The sequence below is a fragment of the Alligator mississippiensis genome, chromosome 3 (assembly GCF_030867095.1).
Source record: "Alligator mississippiensis isolate rAllMis1 chromosome 3, rAllMis1, whole genome shotgun sequence".
In the NCBI taxonomy this organism is placed as follows: Eukaryota; Metazoa; Chordata; order Crocodylia; family Alligatoridae; genus Alligator; species Alligator mississippiensis.
This window is the reverse complement of record NC_081826.1, coordinates 133,103,932-133,124,406: the sequence shown is the minus strand read 5'-3', so window position 1 is coordinate 133,124,406 and position 20,475 is coordinate 133,103,932. Positions and strand designations below refer to the sequence as shown.

At 45.8% G+C, this 20,475-nt stretch overlaps 1 protein-coding gene across 3 annotated transcripts in view; it reads left to right on the top strand.

Moving 5' to 3' along the window:
* The window catches only part of GCNT2 (glucosaminyl (N-acetyl) transferase 2 (I blood group)), a 75,832-nt gene extending 64,648 nt beyond the window's left edge, over positions 1-11,184 (top strand). For 2 of the 3 annotated variants that reach the window (XM_059724437.1, XM_059724436.1), the window contains 2 exons: positions 8,115-8,207; positions 8,845-11,184. In XM_059724437.1, the coding sequence (XP_059580420.1) occupies positions 8,115-8,207; positions 8,845-9,035 (284 nt within the window). In that variant the 3' untranslated portion in view covers positions 9,036-11,184. Of the gene's footprint in view, positions 1-24; positions 1,069-8,114; positions 8,208-8,844 lie in introns of those variants that run through there. The other variant, XM_019494844.2, reaches the window with a different exon arrangement.
* Positions 11,185-20,475: the final 9,291 nt, after the last annotated feature.

Below are 20,475 nucleotides of genomic sequence, written 5' to 3'. Positions count from 1 at the left end.
CGGGCGCAGACACCTGCTGGGGGCGGGGCGAGCGGGGGTCGCTCCCCGCCGCGCAGACACACACTCGCTCAGACACGCAGACGCGCGCCTCAGGCCCCGCCATGCAGGTGCGGCGCCGCCGCCTGCCGCTGCCGCCGGTGCTGGCGCTGTGCGCGCTGTGCGCGGGGCTGGTGCTGATGCTGCGGCCGTGGGGGCCGGGGCCGGGGCGGGCGGCGGGGCCGCGGCGGGAGGGCCGGCGCCTGGCGGCCACGTGCGCGGCGCTGGCGCGGGGCGACCCCGCCTTCGTGTGGGGCCCGGCGCTGCGGCCCGCCGCGCTGCCCGGGGCCGGGGCTGAGGCCGGGGGCAGCTGCGGGGACTACGTGTCCCACAGCCGCTATGTGACCCGGGCGCTGTCGGCTGAGGAGGCCACCTTTCCGCTGGCCTATGCGCTGGCGCTGCACAAGGACTTCGCCACCTTCGAGCGCCTCTTCCGCGCCATCTATGCGCCCCAGAACCTATACTGCCTGCACGTGGACCGCAAGGCGCCCACCGCCTTCCAGCGGGCCGTGGCCAGCCTGGCCGCCTGCTTCCCCAATGTCTTTGTGGCCTCGCGGCCGGAGCGCGTGGTCTACGCCGGTATCTCCCGCCTGCATGCCGACCTGCGCTGCCTGCGGGACCTGGAGGGCTCCTCCGTGCCCTGGCGCTACCTGCTCAACGCCTGCGGGCAGGACTTCCCGCTGCGCACCAACCTGGAGGTGGTGCGCTACCTGCGGAGCTGGCAGGGCCACAGCCTGACCCCCGGCGACCTCCCGCCCGCCCACGCCCAGGCCCGCACCCGCTACGTGTACCAGGAGCACCTGGGCAATGCCACTGACGCTGATGCTGCCTGGGTGGTGGTGCGCACCCCACGCCGCAAGGCCCCGCCACCCCGCAACCTCACCATCTACTTTGGTTCTGCCTACGTGGCCCTGGCACGGCCCTTTGTGGAGTTCGTACTGCGCGACCCGCAGGCCATTGAGCTGCTTTCCTGGTCTCAGGACACCTATAGCCCCGACGAGCATTTCTGGGTGACGCTCAATAGGATCCCAGGTAGGCAGCAGGAAGGAAGGTCAGGGGGAGCCTGAGGTCAAGCAAAGGGCCCCGGCGAGCGGCGCTCCACCTCGTGACTCCGCCAGCTGGATGGGGGCAGGAGTCTGAACCTCCTACACGGGGTCAGTCTGCTGGTCTGAGCCAGCATGGAGTCGGCCTGTGGGTGCAATGCTGGGTGCTGGTCCAGCAGGTCATGTCAGATACATCCACAGAGCAGTCCCACACCCTGATGTACTGCGTGTGAGCCACAGCATCCAGCCTATGGGGCTCCCCTGGGCCTTTGGCAGGAGGGGAGCTGCAGGTAACACTGCCGCTGCTTTCCCCGCTGCCAGATTTTCGGACCAGTGGAGAGAGCCATGAGTCCAATGACACAGCCTTGCAAGTCATATCTGGCCCAGAGGTCAAACACTGCTTTCATAGATTAAATCAGAGATGCTTTAACTTCTGTAAAGTTTTGTAAAGTTAAGTTTTGTAAAGTTCTGTATTGGATGCTGAGATGGTGAAGGGAAAACCAGACCAGAGCCACAAGCTAGGCTGTGTTTAGGCCTTTGTAGTGAGGTGCCTTCCAGGTAAGCTCTTGGCTTCTTTCCTAAGGAAGGAAAGAGCAAAACCAAAGCCAGGGCCACACATTTGCAGGCTGACACATTCTGTACATTGTCAGGTCATACGAAACCCTTACACAGAGGCACAGTGCAAAGGAGATGTCATCATCTCTGCTTTTACAGGCAAGGAAACTGAGTCACAGTTAAGTGATGGCCCGCTGGCCCCCCACCTGGCTGACCAGTGGCAAAGCTCAATAAGACTCAGGTCTCCTGGTTCCAAATCAAGAATTGTTTTACTCAGGAAGCCTCACATTTTACATTTTATTCCCCATGTAAAGTCCCAGAGGAAAAGAAAATGAAGACTCCATGGTAGTGTGGTTTATGCTTACATGGCCACTGTACACTGATGCTGGAAGCCACTGTGGGGATGCCATTGTGCATCTCCTTTTCTGCCCCTCCACCCCCTCAAATCTATCTTGAACAACAGCAAAACAGTTTTGTTGGCATGGATGCTCCAGAGCAAGGTCTGGATTTGTCCTACTGTACAAAGCTCCCCAGATGTGGCTTCACACATACAGAGGCCAGGTCCTGAAGCCAGGCAAAAAGATCTTACTAGGTCTCAGGACAGAAGAATAGATCCCATATTTTGAAATGACTTGAATGCTGTTTGACAATGACATTCTGTTCTCTGTACAGTAAATGAGACAGAGAAGGAAAAAAGCCTAGCTTAGTTGCATTGAGTACATACTCCTTAAGGAATATACACTATACAATATATACTTTTTCCTTATGTGAGGAAATGATCCTGTGAAACACACTAGGCTAATAAAGGGTGGTGCAGACAACTAGTCTGTGGGTAGCTTGCTCTTACACTATGGGAAGTTTTGAATGCAGAACCAAGATACTGATTTGAAACTGAAAAGACATCAGCTTTGCTTGTGCTGCAGCATCTTCACATGATGACATATACCTAGCGTGAGCCTATCCATCACAAGTGCAAACAGGTCAATTTTGGGCACTCAGTGTCTGGCTTGGAGTTGAATAAATGGGCATGAGTAGGAACCCTCTCAGGTCTTGGGAATGCGATCAGGGATCATTGAACTTTAGATGAAGAAAAAACAAGAAAAGAAAAAAAACGGAGTCTGACTAAGCAGAGGCAGGACAACACAGTGCCTTCTAGCATGACCCCAGTCTGTGTCAGAGTCCACTGCCTTCATTTTCAAGTCTCTTTTTTTAGCCAGTCTACCTCCAGGGCTGTGCAGACTAGAAGGAAATGCTTGTAGCCCAGGGGGCAGGGAGGCCTCATACTTCTCAAAGAATGCTCAGCAGCAGACACAGGAATGGAATTTGAGAACCACACTTGAATGGACAGACAGGTTGCTCATCCCCAAGAACTTCGTTTCTTCTCTCAGTTGGTTTCCAAGTTCCCATCCAGTGTCAAGTACTTTCCAAATAAGTCATATCACAAGTAGAAAGAAACCGCCTTAATTTTATAGAGTCAAAGACTATTATAGGATCCCTGTTGGAACAAACTAATCCATTTAAATCAGGGGTGTCAAAGACAAGGCATGCAGGCCAGACCTGGCCCCATCATCCATCACCTGAGTCTTGGAGCTGACTTGCATGCTACATCTGTGCATGCCTGATGAGAACTGAGCACAGGGCCTGAGACATGCACTGCATACAGAGCCCACTCCAGCCAGTCCAGGATTCATGTGCTCTGCTATAAACTGGCAGAGCTCTGCCCAAGTTGATCTGTGTAAATTGTTACTGCAGGGAATTTGGTACAACTTTCTCTTCATAAATAGACCTTTGCATCCTAGTCCAACATTTGTTCCTGTTAAAGTATTCTGTCCCACAGTCTCTGAAGCAGCCTTTGAGTCTACAAAAGCTCTTCATTTTCTCATCCATCCATCATCAGTTTTCTGCTTCCCCAGACATTTGTCATTTCCACTTCCATTCTTTCTCCTCATACCACGTTGGTCGTTTGTGGTTAACATTTTAATTGGGATTCATTGAAAAATGAAAATGCTTAAGCCAAGAAGTCTAAATCATCCACCTGTTTAGTATTAGCAAATCTAAAGATTATCCTTTTTTTCTAGTGCCCTTCCTCTAGGCTTCAGTGACCACAGTATCTCAGTAGATAAACCACAGTTTATGGTGCCCAGATTGCTTAGATTTTTGTTTTAACATGTAAATCATTGATTATTGGAGAAGGGTAGGATAGGAATGGGTGGGGTAGGAGATGTTCTTTAGCATCCTGAATACCTCAATCTGAAGTCCATCCAGGGCTCCTGGGTATGGTCATATGAGAATGGGAGATCAGATAGTTTTTTTATGGAGTGTAGTGCATTCTCTTCTCAGAGCAGACTAACTGCTGGTCAGTGGGACAGGACTGCAAAGCCTTGCCATGAGCCCTTTCCTCTCATATCACACCCTTTTTTCATCTCCCCTCCTTACTCTCCAAAGTAGTATAGGGTCATTAGCAGTGACAGAACAATGCATGTTTTCCTCCCCCAGTTACAGCTGATCTTCTCACAGAGCTACGGGCTTGTTCTGTTCTCTCTGAAGCCAGAGCCACGCTTTTCCATATTATTTGATGAAAGACCCAACACGAGTAGTATTTATGAAATATAACCCATTTTAAGCTCTAACTGCTGTCCTATATAGTTTTATACCGGAGCCCCAGTGAGATTTTGCTGCTGTACCATTCCATCTCTTTGTGCTGTTAAAAGGTCATTGACTACTACTTTTCTCCAAAAATATTCAAAAATCATGTTTTTCAGGAAAAACTTGAAGATTTCTCTCTGATATGCTGCTTTTTCAGTTTGAAAGTGTTAACAGTACAGTTGTTATAATCCGCTGCAAGGAAGGTATATTCCGCCTGTTTCTGCCTAAGGAAGGAAGTGAGACAATAGTACTTTTCTGTTTAGTCCATTTGCTAGTCCATTCATGTTCATGTTTGGCTTTGCGAAAGAAACTCATACTGAGGCTAGTCACAAACAAAACTTTCTTTTAAATGCCAGTTCACTAGTTTGCCACTCAACATCAAAGGCAGTTTAGAATAGCAAAACTCTCATATAATAGATAAAGATTTAAGGGTTGCTGTACAGTATCCAAATTGTCCGATTTATAAAGTTTGACTTAAAATGAAATATGGTCAGTCAGTCACTAGACTAACTTGTCACTATAGTTATACTAATGCGCTGAATTCCTGGCAGGATCTGTTGTTTTGTGTACAAAACACTTTAGCTAATCCATCATCTGTTAGAGTAATGCTTGTGCATACTAAATCACAATGGAATTTGCTTTTGGTAATTAGCTCACCAAACGTACTGACATGCCCTCAATAGCATTCCTCAAGTCCAGGAGGGCTGTGGGTCTGTGCCCGTCACCTAGGGGTTCAGGCCCCTGGATCTGTGCGTGGGATGACAGGAGGCTGCCACTTGGGACCAGTGCTGGGTGCAGCCCACACCCAGCGCTGGAAAAACTGCTGCTGCTGGCCCCAGGCAGCAGTGGCAACCTCCTGTCATCCCCCACGCAGAGCCTGGTGCCACCCCTGCTGCACCCCAGAAGCAGCGGATGCCACCTGCCTCCAGCCGCTGGGCTGCGCTAGGGGGTTCAGGACACAATGCAGCCCAGCAGCTGCAGGCAGGTGGCATCCACTGCTCCTGGGTCTGCAGCAGGGGTGGCACCAGGCTCTTCCTGGCGCTCGGTGGCAGTGCTGGGAGGGCAGGTTGAGCTCTGGGACTGGCAGAGCCGCTTGAAGTGCAGCCCTGGCTCTCCCCGCCTCCTGCAGCTAGGCTGCACTCTGAGCTGCTGGGCTGCACTCCAAGCAGCTCCTCCAGCCCCATAGAGCGGAGCCTGGTGGTGGAAGGTCAGGGAGAGCCACTGGTTAGGGCTGTGTTCAGAGCCAGTGCTGCGCTCCAAGTGGCTCTGCCACTGGCTGTCCCCTGCCTCCTGCCACTGTGCTGCACTTTGAGCAGCTCCGCCAGCCCCACGGAGCTGAGCCTGACAGCAGGAGGCTGGGGAGAGCCTTTAGCCAGGGCTGCACTCAGAGCCAGGGCTGCACTCTGAGGAGCTCTACCACTGGCTCTCCCACTGCCAGGCTCAGCTCCATAGGGAAGATCCCAGCACAGCCCCACAGCCCTCCTGTTGCAGCTGGTGCTGGTGGCTCCCTGGGAAGAGCTGGGGGGAAGCGATCAGAGAGCTGGGAAATCAAACGTGGAGCTAGATGTTAGTATCAGAGAGCAGTCCTTTCCCCCCTCCCTCTCCTTAGTTTCTGTTTAGCTCTAGGCCCAGCTTTGAAACTCGAAATGTTTTGTTTTGAAGCTGTTTCGAAGTCTTTTGTTTCATTTCGATTTCACTGTTTTGAGCTTGAAATGCATCGAAACAGCTTCAAAACGAAACACCTGTCAAAATTTTGCATAGCCCTATCAGCTTCCTGCCTGGCTGCAGCAGTAGAGTCCAGTGAATAACACAAAGCACCCTGGGATACCGGAGGGCTGTACTTTGGCATTTCTCAGAACCTAACGTATACAGGCATTCACTGTCGCAGGAGAAACTCTACCTGTAGTGATTTAACCCTTGTTCCCAAGTTATTTTATTCTCGGAGTAGCCATTTTCACTCTGGGGAAAAACTCCTGAACAGCTGTTCATGCTTTACCTGCTTTACCTGCTGCTACAGAAAAGCAGCCGTCTCTTAAAGCAGGATTTCCTCTGGAAATATTTTCCATGTCACATAATCAGATCACACTATTGATGACAGCAACAGCTTTTTCAGAGGAGCAAGATGGCACCAGGGCACAAGCATTTTGTTAATAGGCTGGAGGGAGGAAGGCTTTAAGAGGTGAAAAATAATCAGTACGGCCTGTGTTTGAAGTTCAGATTTAAATATATAGCATCCTTGTGGAAGAGAAAAAAAAAGGAAATGTTTGTTGTAACTGGTATATCTCAGAGATTAGTCACTGACCAAGCAGATCAGACTGGGAGCAAAGCATCCAAACTAATTATAGTTGTTGTTGCCCGACATTACTACAGTCTATCCTGGACTAATACAAATTTCTCTAAGGCTCAAGGAGATTCAATCGGTGGTGGTCTGCCACTTTCTAATATTAGCTATGCACTAGATCAAAAAATGTTTGTGCTGAGGACAGGGGGATGACCTATGCACAATTAAAAGGCAGAGTCACATAAAACCAAGCTGAAGTTTGTTGTTAGAGCCAAAACACTGGGAGTTCTGAGCCACTGGGCAAAACATTCAGCTAATATGAACTTTTTTGGGTAACTGCAAATCCAGCAACTTTGTTTTATTCTTGAACGTAACAGACACTTCCTCACCCTGACTGTTACTTCCACATCAGGAGGGCAATATAACCCATCTTTCTGGAATGCTTTAAGCACAAATACTGTTGGAATGATGAAAGGCAGTTTCATTCTTTGGGTTTGGACACACTGGTTCTTTCCTTGTTTACATTTTCACTCCAAGATGACAAGTCCTAGTCTGTATATTTTTTGTGACTTTCAGTTTACATATTGGCTCCACACACATTGTTGGTTCTGCCACAGAGTAACTTTGGCTTTAACGTAATAAGTTGCATACTTGGAAAAGACAAGGATTCCTTAGGGTGATATCTTTTATTGGACCAACTATTTAGTACTGTGTAGTAGTAGTCCATAAAAGGCATCACCCTAAGAAATTCTTGCTCCTCGGAGTTTCTGGACCATTATGGCTACAGCAGCACTCTTACACTACCATACTTGGGAAATGCACTGAACATTGCTATTGCCACAAGTTTACTAGTTAGACTAAGAATGTTGGAGGGTTTACAACCACCTCCTATATATGCAAAGAGGTGCTACGCAAGTGTTTTTATTGTATTTCTCATATTCTAAGTGATAATTTTAAATGAAGACAAGTTGATAATAAGCTATTTAGAATGCTGTTGAGCAGTAAATGAGTTAGCTAAAACCTGGCTAAAATTGGACTTCCTTATTAACAGGTGAATAGAAGCTCTTCCACCAACTAGTAGCCTGGACATATTTACCTGTTCATACCATGTAAGGATTTTCTCTGCTGTGCTGCAGTTCCCCATCTCTATGGCTTAAAGATTCTATTTTCTGCTACCTCACAAGGTGGTAGCATAGATCAAATAAGCTAGCATTTGAACAGCGTTTTTGACTATGGTAATTGTTACATAAGCACTAGCTAGTATCTGTTATTGTGATTATTGCAAAAGAAGGTTCTCATTTGTCTTGGGCTGTACACCCAAAAGGAACGATAAACTGGTTCATGCTTTAAACGCTACTTTCTGCTTGGAGATCCAGAGTTTAGTTTCTTGAAAATTAATGACATTTCTGGAATCCATTGATTTCATTCCAGTTCTGTTGGCTCTGCTGAGAAGTCTGCTCAGAGCTCCCAGAGGGAGAGGTGCTGTGCATCAACTTAATGTTGAACTCACAAACTTTAAGACTAACATTTTTTGTTCTCTTATTGAATTGCAGGTGTCCCTGGCTCCATGCCCAATGCATCATGGGAAGGTGACCTGAGAGCTATAAAGTGGAAAGATATGAAAAAGAAACATGGAGGTTGTCATGGTAGTATACATATTTATACTTTTTTCCTGTGCTACCATTGAAAGCTATTTAAAAATGGGTTGAAGGTCTCCACCTTCTAACCCCCAATTCCACCTGGGCTGTGGTCCATTTGTCTCCATTTTAAGAATCTCAAATTATGGCCAGTTGCTAGAGAGGGTTATAGCCCTGGAGCACTAAACAATTCTCTTTGTTAACAGTAGCCACCCCAGAACAGGTGGCTCCATCACAGACCTAAACATTGGGCAACTTGAGGCAACATGATTCTTAGAGCTCTGTACCCCCTCTAAAGTGTGAGTCCAGGTTACCACCCCACAGGCCATAGCTAAAAAGGCAGTCAAGGGATAGTTAGTTAAGCTACATGATTGAGATTCAGGGTATCTAGGCTAAACACCTGATTATACTGCAGATTTCATGGGTGATTTGGGCAAGTCACTCTTCATGTGTTTGTTGCTGACCTGTAAAACAAGGATTATGCTTAATTCCTGAGGGGAGTGAGAAACTAAATTCAAACTGATTTAAGCTGCATTGAGTTGTTCCACTCCACTGAGCTGCAGAGTTGCTATAGTAATTTAGCTTCACATCTCTTCTCCATAGAATGCCTATGTTCTGATGTCGCTATCATCATCTTCCTTTGCAGGCCATTATGTCAGAGACATTTGTATATACGGAACAGGTGACCTCAAGTGGCTATATAACTCGACATGTTTGTTTGCCAATAAGTTTGAGCTCAAAACCTATCCGCTCACTGTTGAATGCCTGGAATTGAGACTGCGAGAGAGAGCCCTCTCACAGAGTGAAATTCAGGTGGACCCAAACTGGTACTTTTAGATTAAAGCCCAGAAATGGAAATAAGTTCAGTTGCTGAAGTTGTGGAAGAAGAACCTCCCTCAAAAGACATCTGATGTTCATCACTGGCAGTTCAAAGAGAAGACTGGACTCCATATCTCACAACTCATCATCACAGGGCCAGAGACCAAAGGAGAAAGATTTGAAGTGAAGGCTGGGGTAAAGAGAGTCTTGGGCCTGCTGTATTTGCACTTTTGCCACTTTTGTGGCTAGCTTGTTTCACGGTGCTGACTTTTGCTTTACTGTGTTACTGTCTTGTTCTATACCCACATAGAATCATGCGTCTCTAGAGTTTTATAGACCTAAACAATATCCAGAACATGCTGCTTAATTCTTACCTTTCTTTGTAAGGTAGAAACAATCAACAAGATCTTAAAAATAATCCAGATACAGAAAGTAAAATATTTGGCCAAATCTCCCACAAGCAAATGGTTGACATGGTGGATAGATGGCACAGTATTGGAAGTTGGAAATAAGAGGACCACTTCCAGATTTCCTCAAACATTTCTAAAATATTCTTGAGAGTCTGGGGAGGAGGAGATGTTTTCTACTGGATGGGTGGTAGCTGAACTTAGGAGATACATCCACAACTACATCCTTTTTGAGATAATGCTGGTAGTCTCCCCAAGTTTTATTACTCTGGACTAATGTACTGCACAGAAAATCCTCTTTAGCTGTTGGTCACACTATCTTGCAGAAATGAGCCACTACAGCATAACACATTTTAGCTGGTCTAATATTCCAGTTATGTAATAAAAATCTTGTTCCAAAGCCCACTGAAGATAAGTCACAATTGATTAGGTCGGGGCATTACCGGGTATGTGACAAAAAAATGTATTTCTGAAAGTTCTGGGCATTAAAGTCTGTCACACATACAGTACATTGGACCCATAGTGTTTACCTTAGAATTCTTCCAAATGGGAATAGGATACTTTTCTTTCTGAAAAAAGAAAAGTGGAGTAAGAGAAGAACAGGTATATGCCATTTCCTTTAGTTCTCCCAGGTGGGATATGGCACAGGATTAGAAAAACTTCATCTGCCAAAGGAAGTCAGGGAAGACACTTGGATAAATTCTTGTTCAAGTTCTCCAGGGGAACATCTCAAGTTCTCTCTGGGCACCAGAGGTACTGCAGCTAGCAAGGTAAGGAGGCCACTAAAGAGAAAGGTATCAAAGGTGACAATTCAGAAAATCACTGGTGATTTCAGAGTCTATTTTATGGAGTATTTTTGAGATAACATGCTAAGGAGTGTAATAGTCAAAAGACGGATGCTTGGCTTTTTCTGAAAAAGAGGCCTCAACATGTCAAGCGAGCATCCAGAAAAGTGAACATGAAGTGAAACGAAGTCTAGACTAAGGCTGCCTAACTAGCAGTGCATGGGCTGCATGTAGTCCCCAAGGGTTCTGTGGTCCCCAGATTCCAGTCTGGGTGCCACCCCCTCCCATTACTCTCCTGCTGCTGCTGCCCCTGGCTTTCAGGTTCCCCCTCCCTTCTTCAGCTTCCACTTGATTCTGCACCTGGGAGTCAGGATGGCAGGGCCTACAAGGCTGAGAGAACCTGTGCCCAGGAGGCTCGGGGACTTGGAGACTGGTGTAGCACAGCAGTGGTTGTCCAAAGTACTGCGGGGGTGGGGGGGCACACAGCATAGTGTGCATCCCATACAACGAGCAGCCCAGGGAGTTTGTGGCACACAAGGCATGTGGCTGGGGAGTCTAGCCCCTGACCATTCAGAAGTTTGACAGCCCTGGTCTAGACCAAGAAATAAAGGAAAAGGAAGGCAGTCCCAGCAATGACCTCAATAGGGAGAACAAAGTGAAGAGACTAACTTTCAACTGTTCCAGGCTCTGAAAGCCAGAAGATACATTAGGGCAGAGGCAACAATTGAGTTATTTAAACAAAAGGATTATTTTGCACTGAAGCTTCCTTCAAGGAACTAGAACAAGTGGAGAACTCTCAGGATTGGATCATGTTTACCCATTTCAGTTAGTCAATACACTGCATAATCTTGAAAAACCTAAAGAAAGCGTTTTACTTATAAATACCACAATCCAAAAAGCTGGCATAGTCCAAACCACTGGGTTTTTTTTGTTTTTGTTTTACTTTGTTATTCAATAAATTGTCCTGGAAATAAATTGTTACATGATACAGATTTCTTTATTGCAACCAGGAGACAGTCATGTTATTCTTTTAAAGAGAAGGTTATTACAGTAAGCATCGCTGCTAAATGGCACAGACAAGGGTGGAAATTAGAGAAGAAATAACATTGGCTTCTAAATGCAAGATTTAGATCAGTAGTTCTCAGCTGTTTTGGTTTGAGGCACCCCTTGTTAGGCTTGAGGTATCCCTCGAAAAATGCTAGGTCCTAAGTTTTCAGTTTGTGACTGGAAAAATAATAGAGAGGCTTTTCTGTTACAGAGGACTCGGAAAGACAACAGGTCAGCATGCATTTAACACTATGGATTCCTATTTGAAGTCTCTGGATTTATCATGTGAATCATTGTTTGCACACCTAAGCGTGCTAACATTGCTCGAGTCCCGTGGCGCTCTTGAAAGGATCTAAAGGCATCCGAGGGTGCTGTGACACATTTGTTGAGAACCACCGATTTAGATTATCAACCCCTCTGGAATTTTGTCACCCTATTTAGTCTTGATTTGTGTTTCAATATCACTAGTAATATTAGGTCCCTTGTATTGCATCACCTCGCATATCCTGTATTTGCTTGCCAGAGAGCTTGTGGACTCTCCATCCTTGGAGGTTGTTAAGAGCTAGCTAGACAGAGCCTTGGTTGGAATGATTTAGCTGGGAATGGTCCTGCTTTGAGCAGGGGATTGGACTAGATGTGACTTCCTGAGGTCTCTTTCAACCCTAATATTCTATGATTCTATGAGCAGAGACAGCAATAGCACCTGCGACTCCCAGCCTCCTCCCTTTCTCCCCACCGGGATCAGCAGGGAGAAGCAGCAAGGGACTAAGTTCTAAAAAAGGTAAGCAATCATATCCCTTCTCCCTTCCCCTCTGTGCTCAGAAGTATGCCCTCTCCTCTCCCCTGGCAGCTGCTGCCAGGATCCCCGCTGTCTGAACTGTTCTGAGGGCAAGGGGAGCTCCTGTCTTGCTTCAGCCTGTTTTTGTTGCAGCTGGGCTCAACCCAGGTCGTCAGGAGGTGGGTGGGTTCCTGTGCCTGCTCCTGGGCTTATAGGGAGCACCCAAGGGGAGCAGGCAGAGAAAGGGAACCTATCTGCCTGATCTTGCCAGTGTCCTGGGCCGAGCCCAGCCCTTGAGAAAGTGAGGACACTGGCAGTGGCAGGAATGTGCCTCTAAGTATGGAGGGAAAGGGAAGGGGGGGGATTCTTACATTTTCAAGGACTTGAAGTCCACAACTGCTGCTTCTGCTACGTGGTCAAAGGGGTGTGTCATATTGCAGCCACACCACTGGATCCATCCCTGGACATAAAGTGTTTTCTAAGCTAGGGAATTTTCCCCTCTCCTTCTCCTGCTACAATCCCAGTGCTGTTTACGATCGACTTTCCTGGGTGTCATCTCTGGGCACAATTTTCAGAAGTACTTGGGTCATTTAGACTCTTGAGTTTCTTTGTCAGAAACACTTTTGTCTACATGTCAATTGTACAACTTTGCACTTCTGCCGAGAGAGATTGAGGTGCTAACAATATGGTTAGAACTCAAATGCCACTGGAGACCTAGACAGTTGTTTAGGCACCTAAATACCTGGGTTAATCTGGCCACAGGAGTATAAGTCCCATTAAAATTCTAGGAGACTTGGTATGTCAAGACTGCAATCCTGATCAGCCATGGCAACATATGAACAGGGCTAAACTAGCTTTAAACTAGACAGATCGTGTAACAAAGCATTCAGTCGCTGGCAGCAAGGGATTCCATGCAGGTTGCAAAATCCACTTGGCTCCTTGGATTACAGGTCCACAAACAGGTTGAGCTTCAGGCTACTGCACCTTATCCATTACCAGCACATGAACTACCTCAAGAATGTCTATACAAGCTATGATCTCATAGTGAGACACACTCACAGGCTTCTAAGTCATACGAGTGCTGAAAGTTATCTACTTCCAAGAATAGCAAGGTGTTATGTACTGTGGGCAACATGCATTCAATTATATGATCTTGGAAAATTGTGCTAGTTTGGATTGGTAAATATCCTCACTGCTTATCTCAGGAATTAAAATATAAAGCAAAATGGTATAATTCTACTCTCCGTAGCTTTTTCTATTCTCCCGTGTTCTAATGGTAGAGATGCAGACAGGTAGCAGTAGTACAGAAATACAAATAGGTCACTGAGGAAAGAGAGAAAGCTTTACATTTTACTATTTGAGGATCATGAGCAACAGTAACCCACTGCTGTTGCTAGATCAGCGGTGTACATTTCTGCATTTTCACCCAGAGCAGAGAAACTTCTTTTTAGAGCTAGGGAATTCCTGGATCTACTGTAATTGCCTGCAGCTAACAGGAAAGTTTTGCCACTCCCCATCTGACTATGAAAGCAGAAAAATGCTTGGGATAGTTCAGAATAAGCGTAGTGAGAGTTACCTAGACGAACACTACCTCTGAGAATTGCACTGTCAAAATGGCTTCTTATAGGTGGCCATTCTCTTACCCTCCTTATCTTGAACTCGCCTTGCTGTAGCCATAGTGTTGGCTGCACAGGTGACTTGACAAAAGCCCAGTGAGGATGCCAGGAACTTTTCCATTGTTTTTAGCTTTTGGGTAACGAACCTGGAGAGCATTAACTTGTCAGATGCTTAGAAAATGTACCTTAAAAAGGCTTACATCAGCTGTGTATGGCATATAGTTGAAGCATTTGAGTTGACAATAAAGAAATGATATGGAAAAGAGTTCCTAACTATGACTTGAACAGGCACTTGAAGCAAATCCCTGGGTGAAATGCCTGCTCCATTTTGAATACTCTTATTTTTAGCAAGAGTCAGAGCTACAAAATTAGGGGGTTACACTGTAAACATATATACCAGCTTATAACACTGAATGGCAGAGTACTGTACTGCTTGTATACTTACCTAGTCAGGGGAGAGGCATAGTAATAAAATCACAAGAACAAAATGACCCCCTTCCATATATATGAAGTCTCCCAGTGAATGCGGAATTGTCCTGGTGGCAAAGTGAGGGCAAAGCCGAGGCTGATGTCATCTTCCTGGAATTTAGGACTTCAACACAGTTTCGCACCCTACCCTCATTGGGAAACTAGCAGACTGTGGAGTGAACGCCTACACGGTCAGGTGGGTGGCCAACTGGCTTAGGGACCACACCCAGAGAGCGGTGGTGGATGGTTGCTTCTCGGCCTGGAGGGAGGTGGGCAGTGGGGTCCCGCAGGGTTCGGTCCTCGGACCAATATTATTCAATATCTTCATCAGCAATTTGGACGAGGGCGTGGAGAGCACCCTCTCCAAGCTCACTGATGATACCAAGTTATGGGGCAAAGTTAGTAAACCAGAGGGCAAGGAGCAGATTCAGGTTGACCTGGACAGGTTGGATCAATGGGCAGAGAGAAATAGGATGCAATTTAATAAAGAAAAATGTAAGGTACTCCACCTGGGAAGGAGGAACCCCCAGCACACCTATAGGTTGGGGAGTGTCCTTCTCAGCAGCTCGGAGGCAGAGAGGGATTTTGGAGTCATAACTGACTCCAAGATGAAAATGAGCCGGCCACTCGCATGATTAGTGGCTTTCGTGATAGACCCTACAGGGGGAGGTTGAGAGAAGGCTGAGACATCTTGTGGCCGCCTATACATTTGTTAGGGGAGGTCAATGGGGAATAGGGGAAGCACTGTTTACTAAGGCGCCCCAGGGAGTGACTAGGAATAACGGGTGTAAACTAGTTGAGAGTGGATTTAGGTTAGATATTAGGAAGAAGTTTTTCACAGAAAGGGTGGCCAGGATCTGGAATGGGCTTCCAAGAGAGGTGGTGCTATCACTTAGCTTGGAGGTCTTCAAGAGGAGGCTAGACAGTCACCTGGCTGGGGTCATCTGACTTTGGTTCTCTTTCCCGCCAAGGGCAGGGGGTCAGACATGATGATCCATTGTGGTCCCTTCCGACTCTGCAATCTATGAATCTATGAACCCTAGGATTCAAGGGAGAAGCCCTGCACGGTATGGTGAAGAACTAGTCAAATATTTCAAAGTAGGCTTTGCTACATTTCAACTGGCTCCCACCTGGCCTTGCTAAGCATTATAGTTAAAAAGCAGGCACAGTTCTCACTGGGTGTAAGCAGTTAAAGTTTGGGTTCCACAAATCACCCCAGAATTAAATGAGTACAAGAGAAGTCAGGCTTGTACAATCAAGGCTTTCCCAATGGGGCCTTTAGCAGAAGCACCCACTCACATCTTTGAGTATGGTTCCCAGTTGTGATATCGATTTAGTACAAGGCACGTTATTCCTGGCATTACATGATGGTTTGTGAAGTTTGAACAAGGCCAGACATTTTCACTAGCAAATCACCTGCAAAGCATGCAACACACTTAGCTTGGAAACATCCTTGTCAAGAAGTTGAGGCCGGAAAAATGTGTTTTACTCACATTTGTCCCCTCAGTGGAGTTATTTTTGTTGTGAAGATCTCTCCCAGGAGCACATTTACATTTTTGTCCAACACTCCAAAAGGTAAATTGTTTATTGTCTGCTCTCTACCAAAATATCCATGATAAAAGCTCTCTCCTCATATAATCAAGCCATGTTCACTAGTGAAGTACTAATTGTGCCATCATTTGTATATACAGTAGACTAATAATTCTCAGCCTTTTTAGACTCAAGGCACCCCTCCATAGCTTTACCAAATTTAGCAGCACTGCATTTCAAACACTAATTTCAATCATTTTGACTGTGGAAAAAATAATAGAAAAATTCTTCTGTTGCAAAGAACTCAGAAACACCACAGCAGGTCAGCATATTTTTGACATTAAGGATGCTGATTTGCAATCTCTGTGTTTATCTCATAAATCATGCATAGTTATTTGCATACCTAAGGGTGCCATACAATATTAGCACTGTTTAAAGGATCTTGTTGTACCCTGGTTGAAAAACAGGATGATAGGAAAGATGGGGCTGGAAAGGAACTTACAGCCATCTAATGTCCAGCCCCTTGCTCAAGGAAGGATCATTCCCACCTAAACCATCCCAGCCAAGTCTAACCTGCTTTTGAAAATTTCTTGAAAAATTCCACAATTTTTCTAAGAAGACTGTTCCAATGTTTAATCACCATCATAGAAAGTTGTTCTAACTCTCCAACCTAAATTTCTTCTGCAATAGACTATGGTCTATGACCAACAGAGAGAGTCAAAGACTCCCTCAAGCCCAAGTCTGCTCATTATCTACACAATAAATCCCAAAGTCAACCCCCTTATCAGCAGTCCAGCCTAGTCCTGGAAGCTCAACTTTATGGTTTCCCCTGCCACAGATTTGGAGCTCACCTAGATTTATAGGTCAAACACAGGAAGTTGCCATCAGCAATCCCAAATGCCCTATTTCTGACTTCTGTATCCAACTTCTAGTCACTAATTTCCCTTAATTGACTGCCAGGCACTCCACAAGCCAGCTCCTAGAAAGCCTCTGCTCTATTTCCGAGGCAATGTAGGCCAGTTTACTAATACCATTTCCAAGAGCAAAACTTAACACTTAAAGATAATTGGCTGGCATTAGGCTATTTTTTTAAAGTACCACCCTCCAAAAGGCTTTATTTCTGAAAAGGATGTTGGATCGCTGTCATGTATGGGAGCCAACAAGTGATAACTGAATTGCTTTATTAAATATAGGCTGAAATTCTAGCAGGGCAACAAGTTAATCCCCATTTTTAAAGAAGGGTTTTATATGAAATGAAGAGCTGATAAATATAGGCACTAACATGGTTAAATACTCTCTGTGCCTTTGCAGGTAGTATTACATGGCTAAGGGTCACAATTGCAGCTGCACTTCAGATGTGATGCAAGAATGTAGGTCAGTTGTTTCTGCAAGTTGTCAGATTCTTGAAAATGTAGTTTATGTTCTCAAAAGCTCAAAGCCACTAGCCACTAAGTGGACTGAAAAGAGATTGGGAAGGAGCCAGGAGGGATGAATGTTGGAGAAATATGGGGACTGAAAAAGAGTGGTGTAAACAGAAACCGAGAAAACAATGTGGGAAGGAGGGAAAAAATAAGAGAATATTAAGGGAAGCACACCAAGAGAAGCATGAGGATAAGGGGCCTGTTCAGGACTGGTCCAACCATTAGGCAAACTAGGCAGTCACCCAGGATGCCAAAATTTGGGGGAAGCTACAATTATGTGCAGAACAAAGTAACAGGAACATCATTCTAAATAACAGCCTTGGCCAGCTACGGCTCCACCTTGGTCTAAGATTTTTGGTTCAGTAAGGGGAGAAAGACGTCTGAAAAGATCTGAGGAAAGATCACTAGAATCGTGACTCCTACCTTTTCAACTCTCAAGCGGACTTATGACAAGAGCATACTGCTGGCAACGTCATCCTAAAAGATGAACCTCTAAGTCCTATATCATCTTACAGCTTATGACACTGATTTCTCACATCTTCCTTCTCCCTTTCAACCACGCCTTTTTTAAATCTAAAGCACCCTAGATTTCATCAGTTGCGTTTAAGATTTCATCAAGAGTAAGACGACCAAAATACGCCGACTCCAGGTACAGATATTTATTGTGCCCATAATTCAGGAAACAGGCTTCAAGGTAGGAATTTCTTGGTTCGATTTTGTAGATCACATTTAACTTAAATGATGTAGAACTGATGTACAAATGTAGTTATTACTGTAGGTACACCTGAGTGGTCATGTTTAATATTCTCAATTTTATAATGTCTAGAAATGGTCGGAGTAGGATTGCTGAATCATTACATTTAATTCTTGTAAGAACAAATTAGATTTTTTAAAGTAATTCGAATTAGGGGTAAGCTTGTGTGTACATATTATGGTTGGATACTCATGTGAGAGAGACGTAGGCATTTAGAATGTGTGTGTTAATGCGGAATGAGTACTAATTAATTGCTAGCAAGCTCAAGAGATATTCTTTAATTAGTTGGTTATATAACACCTGTATCATTGTCGTGTAAGGAAACAGTTGTATGACTGTGTGTACAAACCATGTTTACGCCCTTAGTCATACATCCTAACTAATACCTTCCTGATTGCAGAGGCAGTTTGCCCATTAAGGCACTTTAGGCAGTGCCTAGCCATATTTCTTCCATGATAATCAATTGTCCACATTAATAAGGTCACCACAGTCAGAATTTTCTTTGAAATTGTACTTAGATTGATTGTTCTCTATATTGATAATTCATTTCAAAACAGTTTAAAACTGTTTCAGGGGAATGGTACCATGGCAGACAGAAAAAAACTGTCTGGAGCTCAGTATCATAAATGAAAAGCTGAACAGGCAAAAGAACAAGCAAAGCAAGAGGTTCCTTCCTGAAATACCTTCAATTTCACCCACATCAGGATGGAAGCAGTTCACGACAACATCAAGATGAAGGCAGCTCATGGGAGAGTCAAACTGATGCCTTGAAGCCACTCTGCTATGAGCTTGGCTATATCTATGATGCATCAATCGAAATTTCTGATGATATTACCCTCACAGGACTACCTGGCAATATGACACGTGTTGATGTAGAAGCTCTTGCAAATGGCCTTTCCAAGTTCAAATCTGTGGTTTCATTCATTTTGTGATATAACATCCTTTTTGCGATCAACCTTACTAGTAAGCAACTTCAGGCAAAGGACTTTGACATACACTCTGCTATCCAACACCTGAAACAAACCGAAAAGTTTCTGGAGGAATGCAGGAATGATAAAGGGTTTGAAAAGACACTGGTAGATGCTTGTGAGCTTGCTGAAGAGTTAGAGCTCCCAACAAACTTTGAAGCAGAACCAGTATGCATTCGGAGAAAGAAGAGGCAGTTCGCGTATGAAGCAAAAGATGAGTCAGAATAGTGGCAGGCGGCTTAAGCCTCTGGTGATACAGACTGGTATGAGGGTAGGACACTGCCTTAAGATGAAGCTGCCTCTGCCAAATGCAACCTTATAAAACGGTGAGTTGCTTGGCCAGGGACAGGTTAACCTGGCTTCATGTTGACACCTGATGCCTCTTGCCGCAGCCTCTGTGCTGCCCCACCTCCCCTAAGCTCCATACTACCATCGGCTTCAGCCCCTCTACCTCCATTCCAGCAGTGTGTGGGCACCAAACACACAAGAGCTGCATATGCCACAAGTTAGCCACCCCTGATCTATGCCGTGAGCAAGTGTTCGCCCAGTAAAGCCTTTTGTATGTTGTGTGTGTACAGTAAGAGGTATGACAACACACACATGCATGTTTCATGGTTCTTTGTGTGGAGCTCTTACTGGTAACTGATGGGAGCAATTTTCTGTTCTTTAGGGAAAATGCGGACAGAACATGAGAGGGCTAGCAGCACCAGTGACTTTCCTCATAGCTTCACTGAAGAAGTACTGGGTTCCAGCCCAAACTCGAACCAAGGCAGCTACTTCCAGATCAGAACACCTTCAAACAGGGTTTGCTAAATAATGGGATTCAAGATCAAACGAATGCAAGACCCAGCATTAACCATGAAGTGAAGACATCTCATAGATTTCATGGATTTTTAGGGTCGGAAGGGACCTCAGTAGATCTGCCCTGGGCCTTTGAGCTCTGCAACTTACTGCCACTTATTTTGAGAAATGGGGTTTTTTCCCTCAAAGGAAGGCAGCCTGAGCACCTGTTCAGACAAGCATTTGCTTACTGCATGCTAATAGAAACCATTAATTTACACTATATATAGGTGAAGGATATATTGGTTATGGTTAAGGATTGACTTTTATTAGTAGATGGTAAGGATGGTAAATCCCCCCCCAAAAAGATGACAAAGCCGATAGGGAAATACAGAACGCCCGGGCTAGGGACTAACAATAGAAGGATGGGGGTGAGGTTGGGAATGCAACTAGGTTACATGCGATACAAAGTTAGCCAACTAAGCCTGGGGGGAAGGGGAGAGGGGAGTGGGGAAGGGAAGGGAGGGGGGGGTTTCGCGACGCTGAGAGAAAAAGAGGATAGAAACACAAATACCCGTGACAATGGTCCGCAATGGTGGAAGAAGTGGTCCGAAGATGAAGTGTCTCAGTCTAGATATAGTCTATCGCGGGGGTCCTCTTCGGGTGGCGCTGGGTCGTCGTCCGTTGTTGGTGAGTCCTCTTGAAGCAAAGGTCCGTCTGTTGCAGAGGGGGGCAGTTCAGGTGGTCCCCTCTGGGTCCGGTCCGGCGGCTGTTCTCCTGGTGGGGTCCGTGTACTGGCGGTGGCCCGTGATGTGCTCCACGTAAATGTCGTGGGACCACCGGATGGTGTCGGACACCATGAGGCAGTGCATCAGCTTGGCGTAGCAGTGGGAGACGTGGCAGG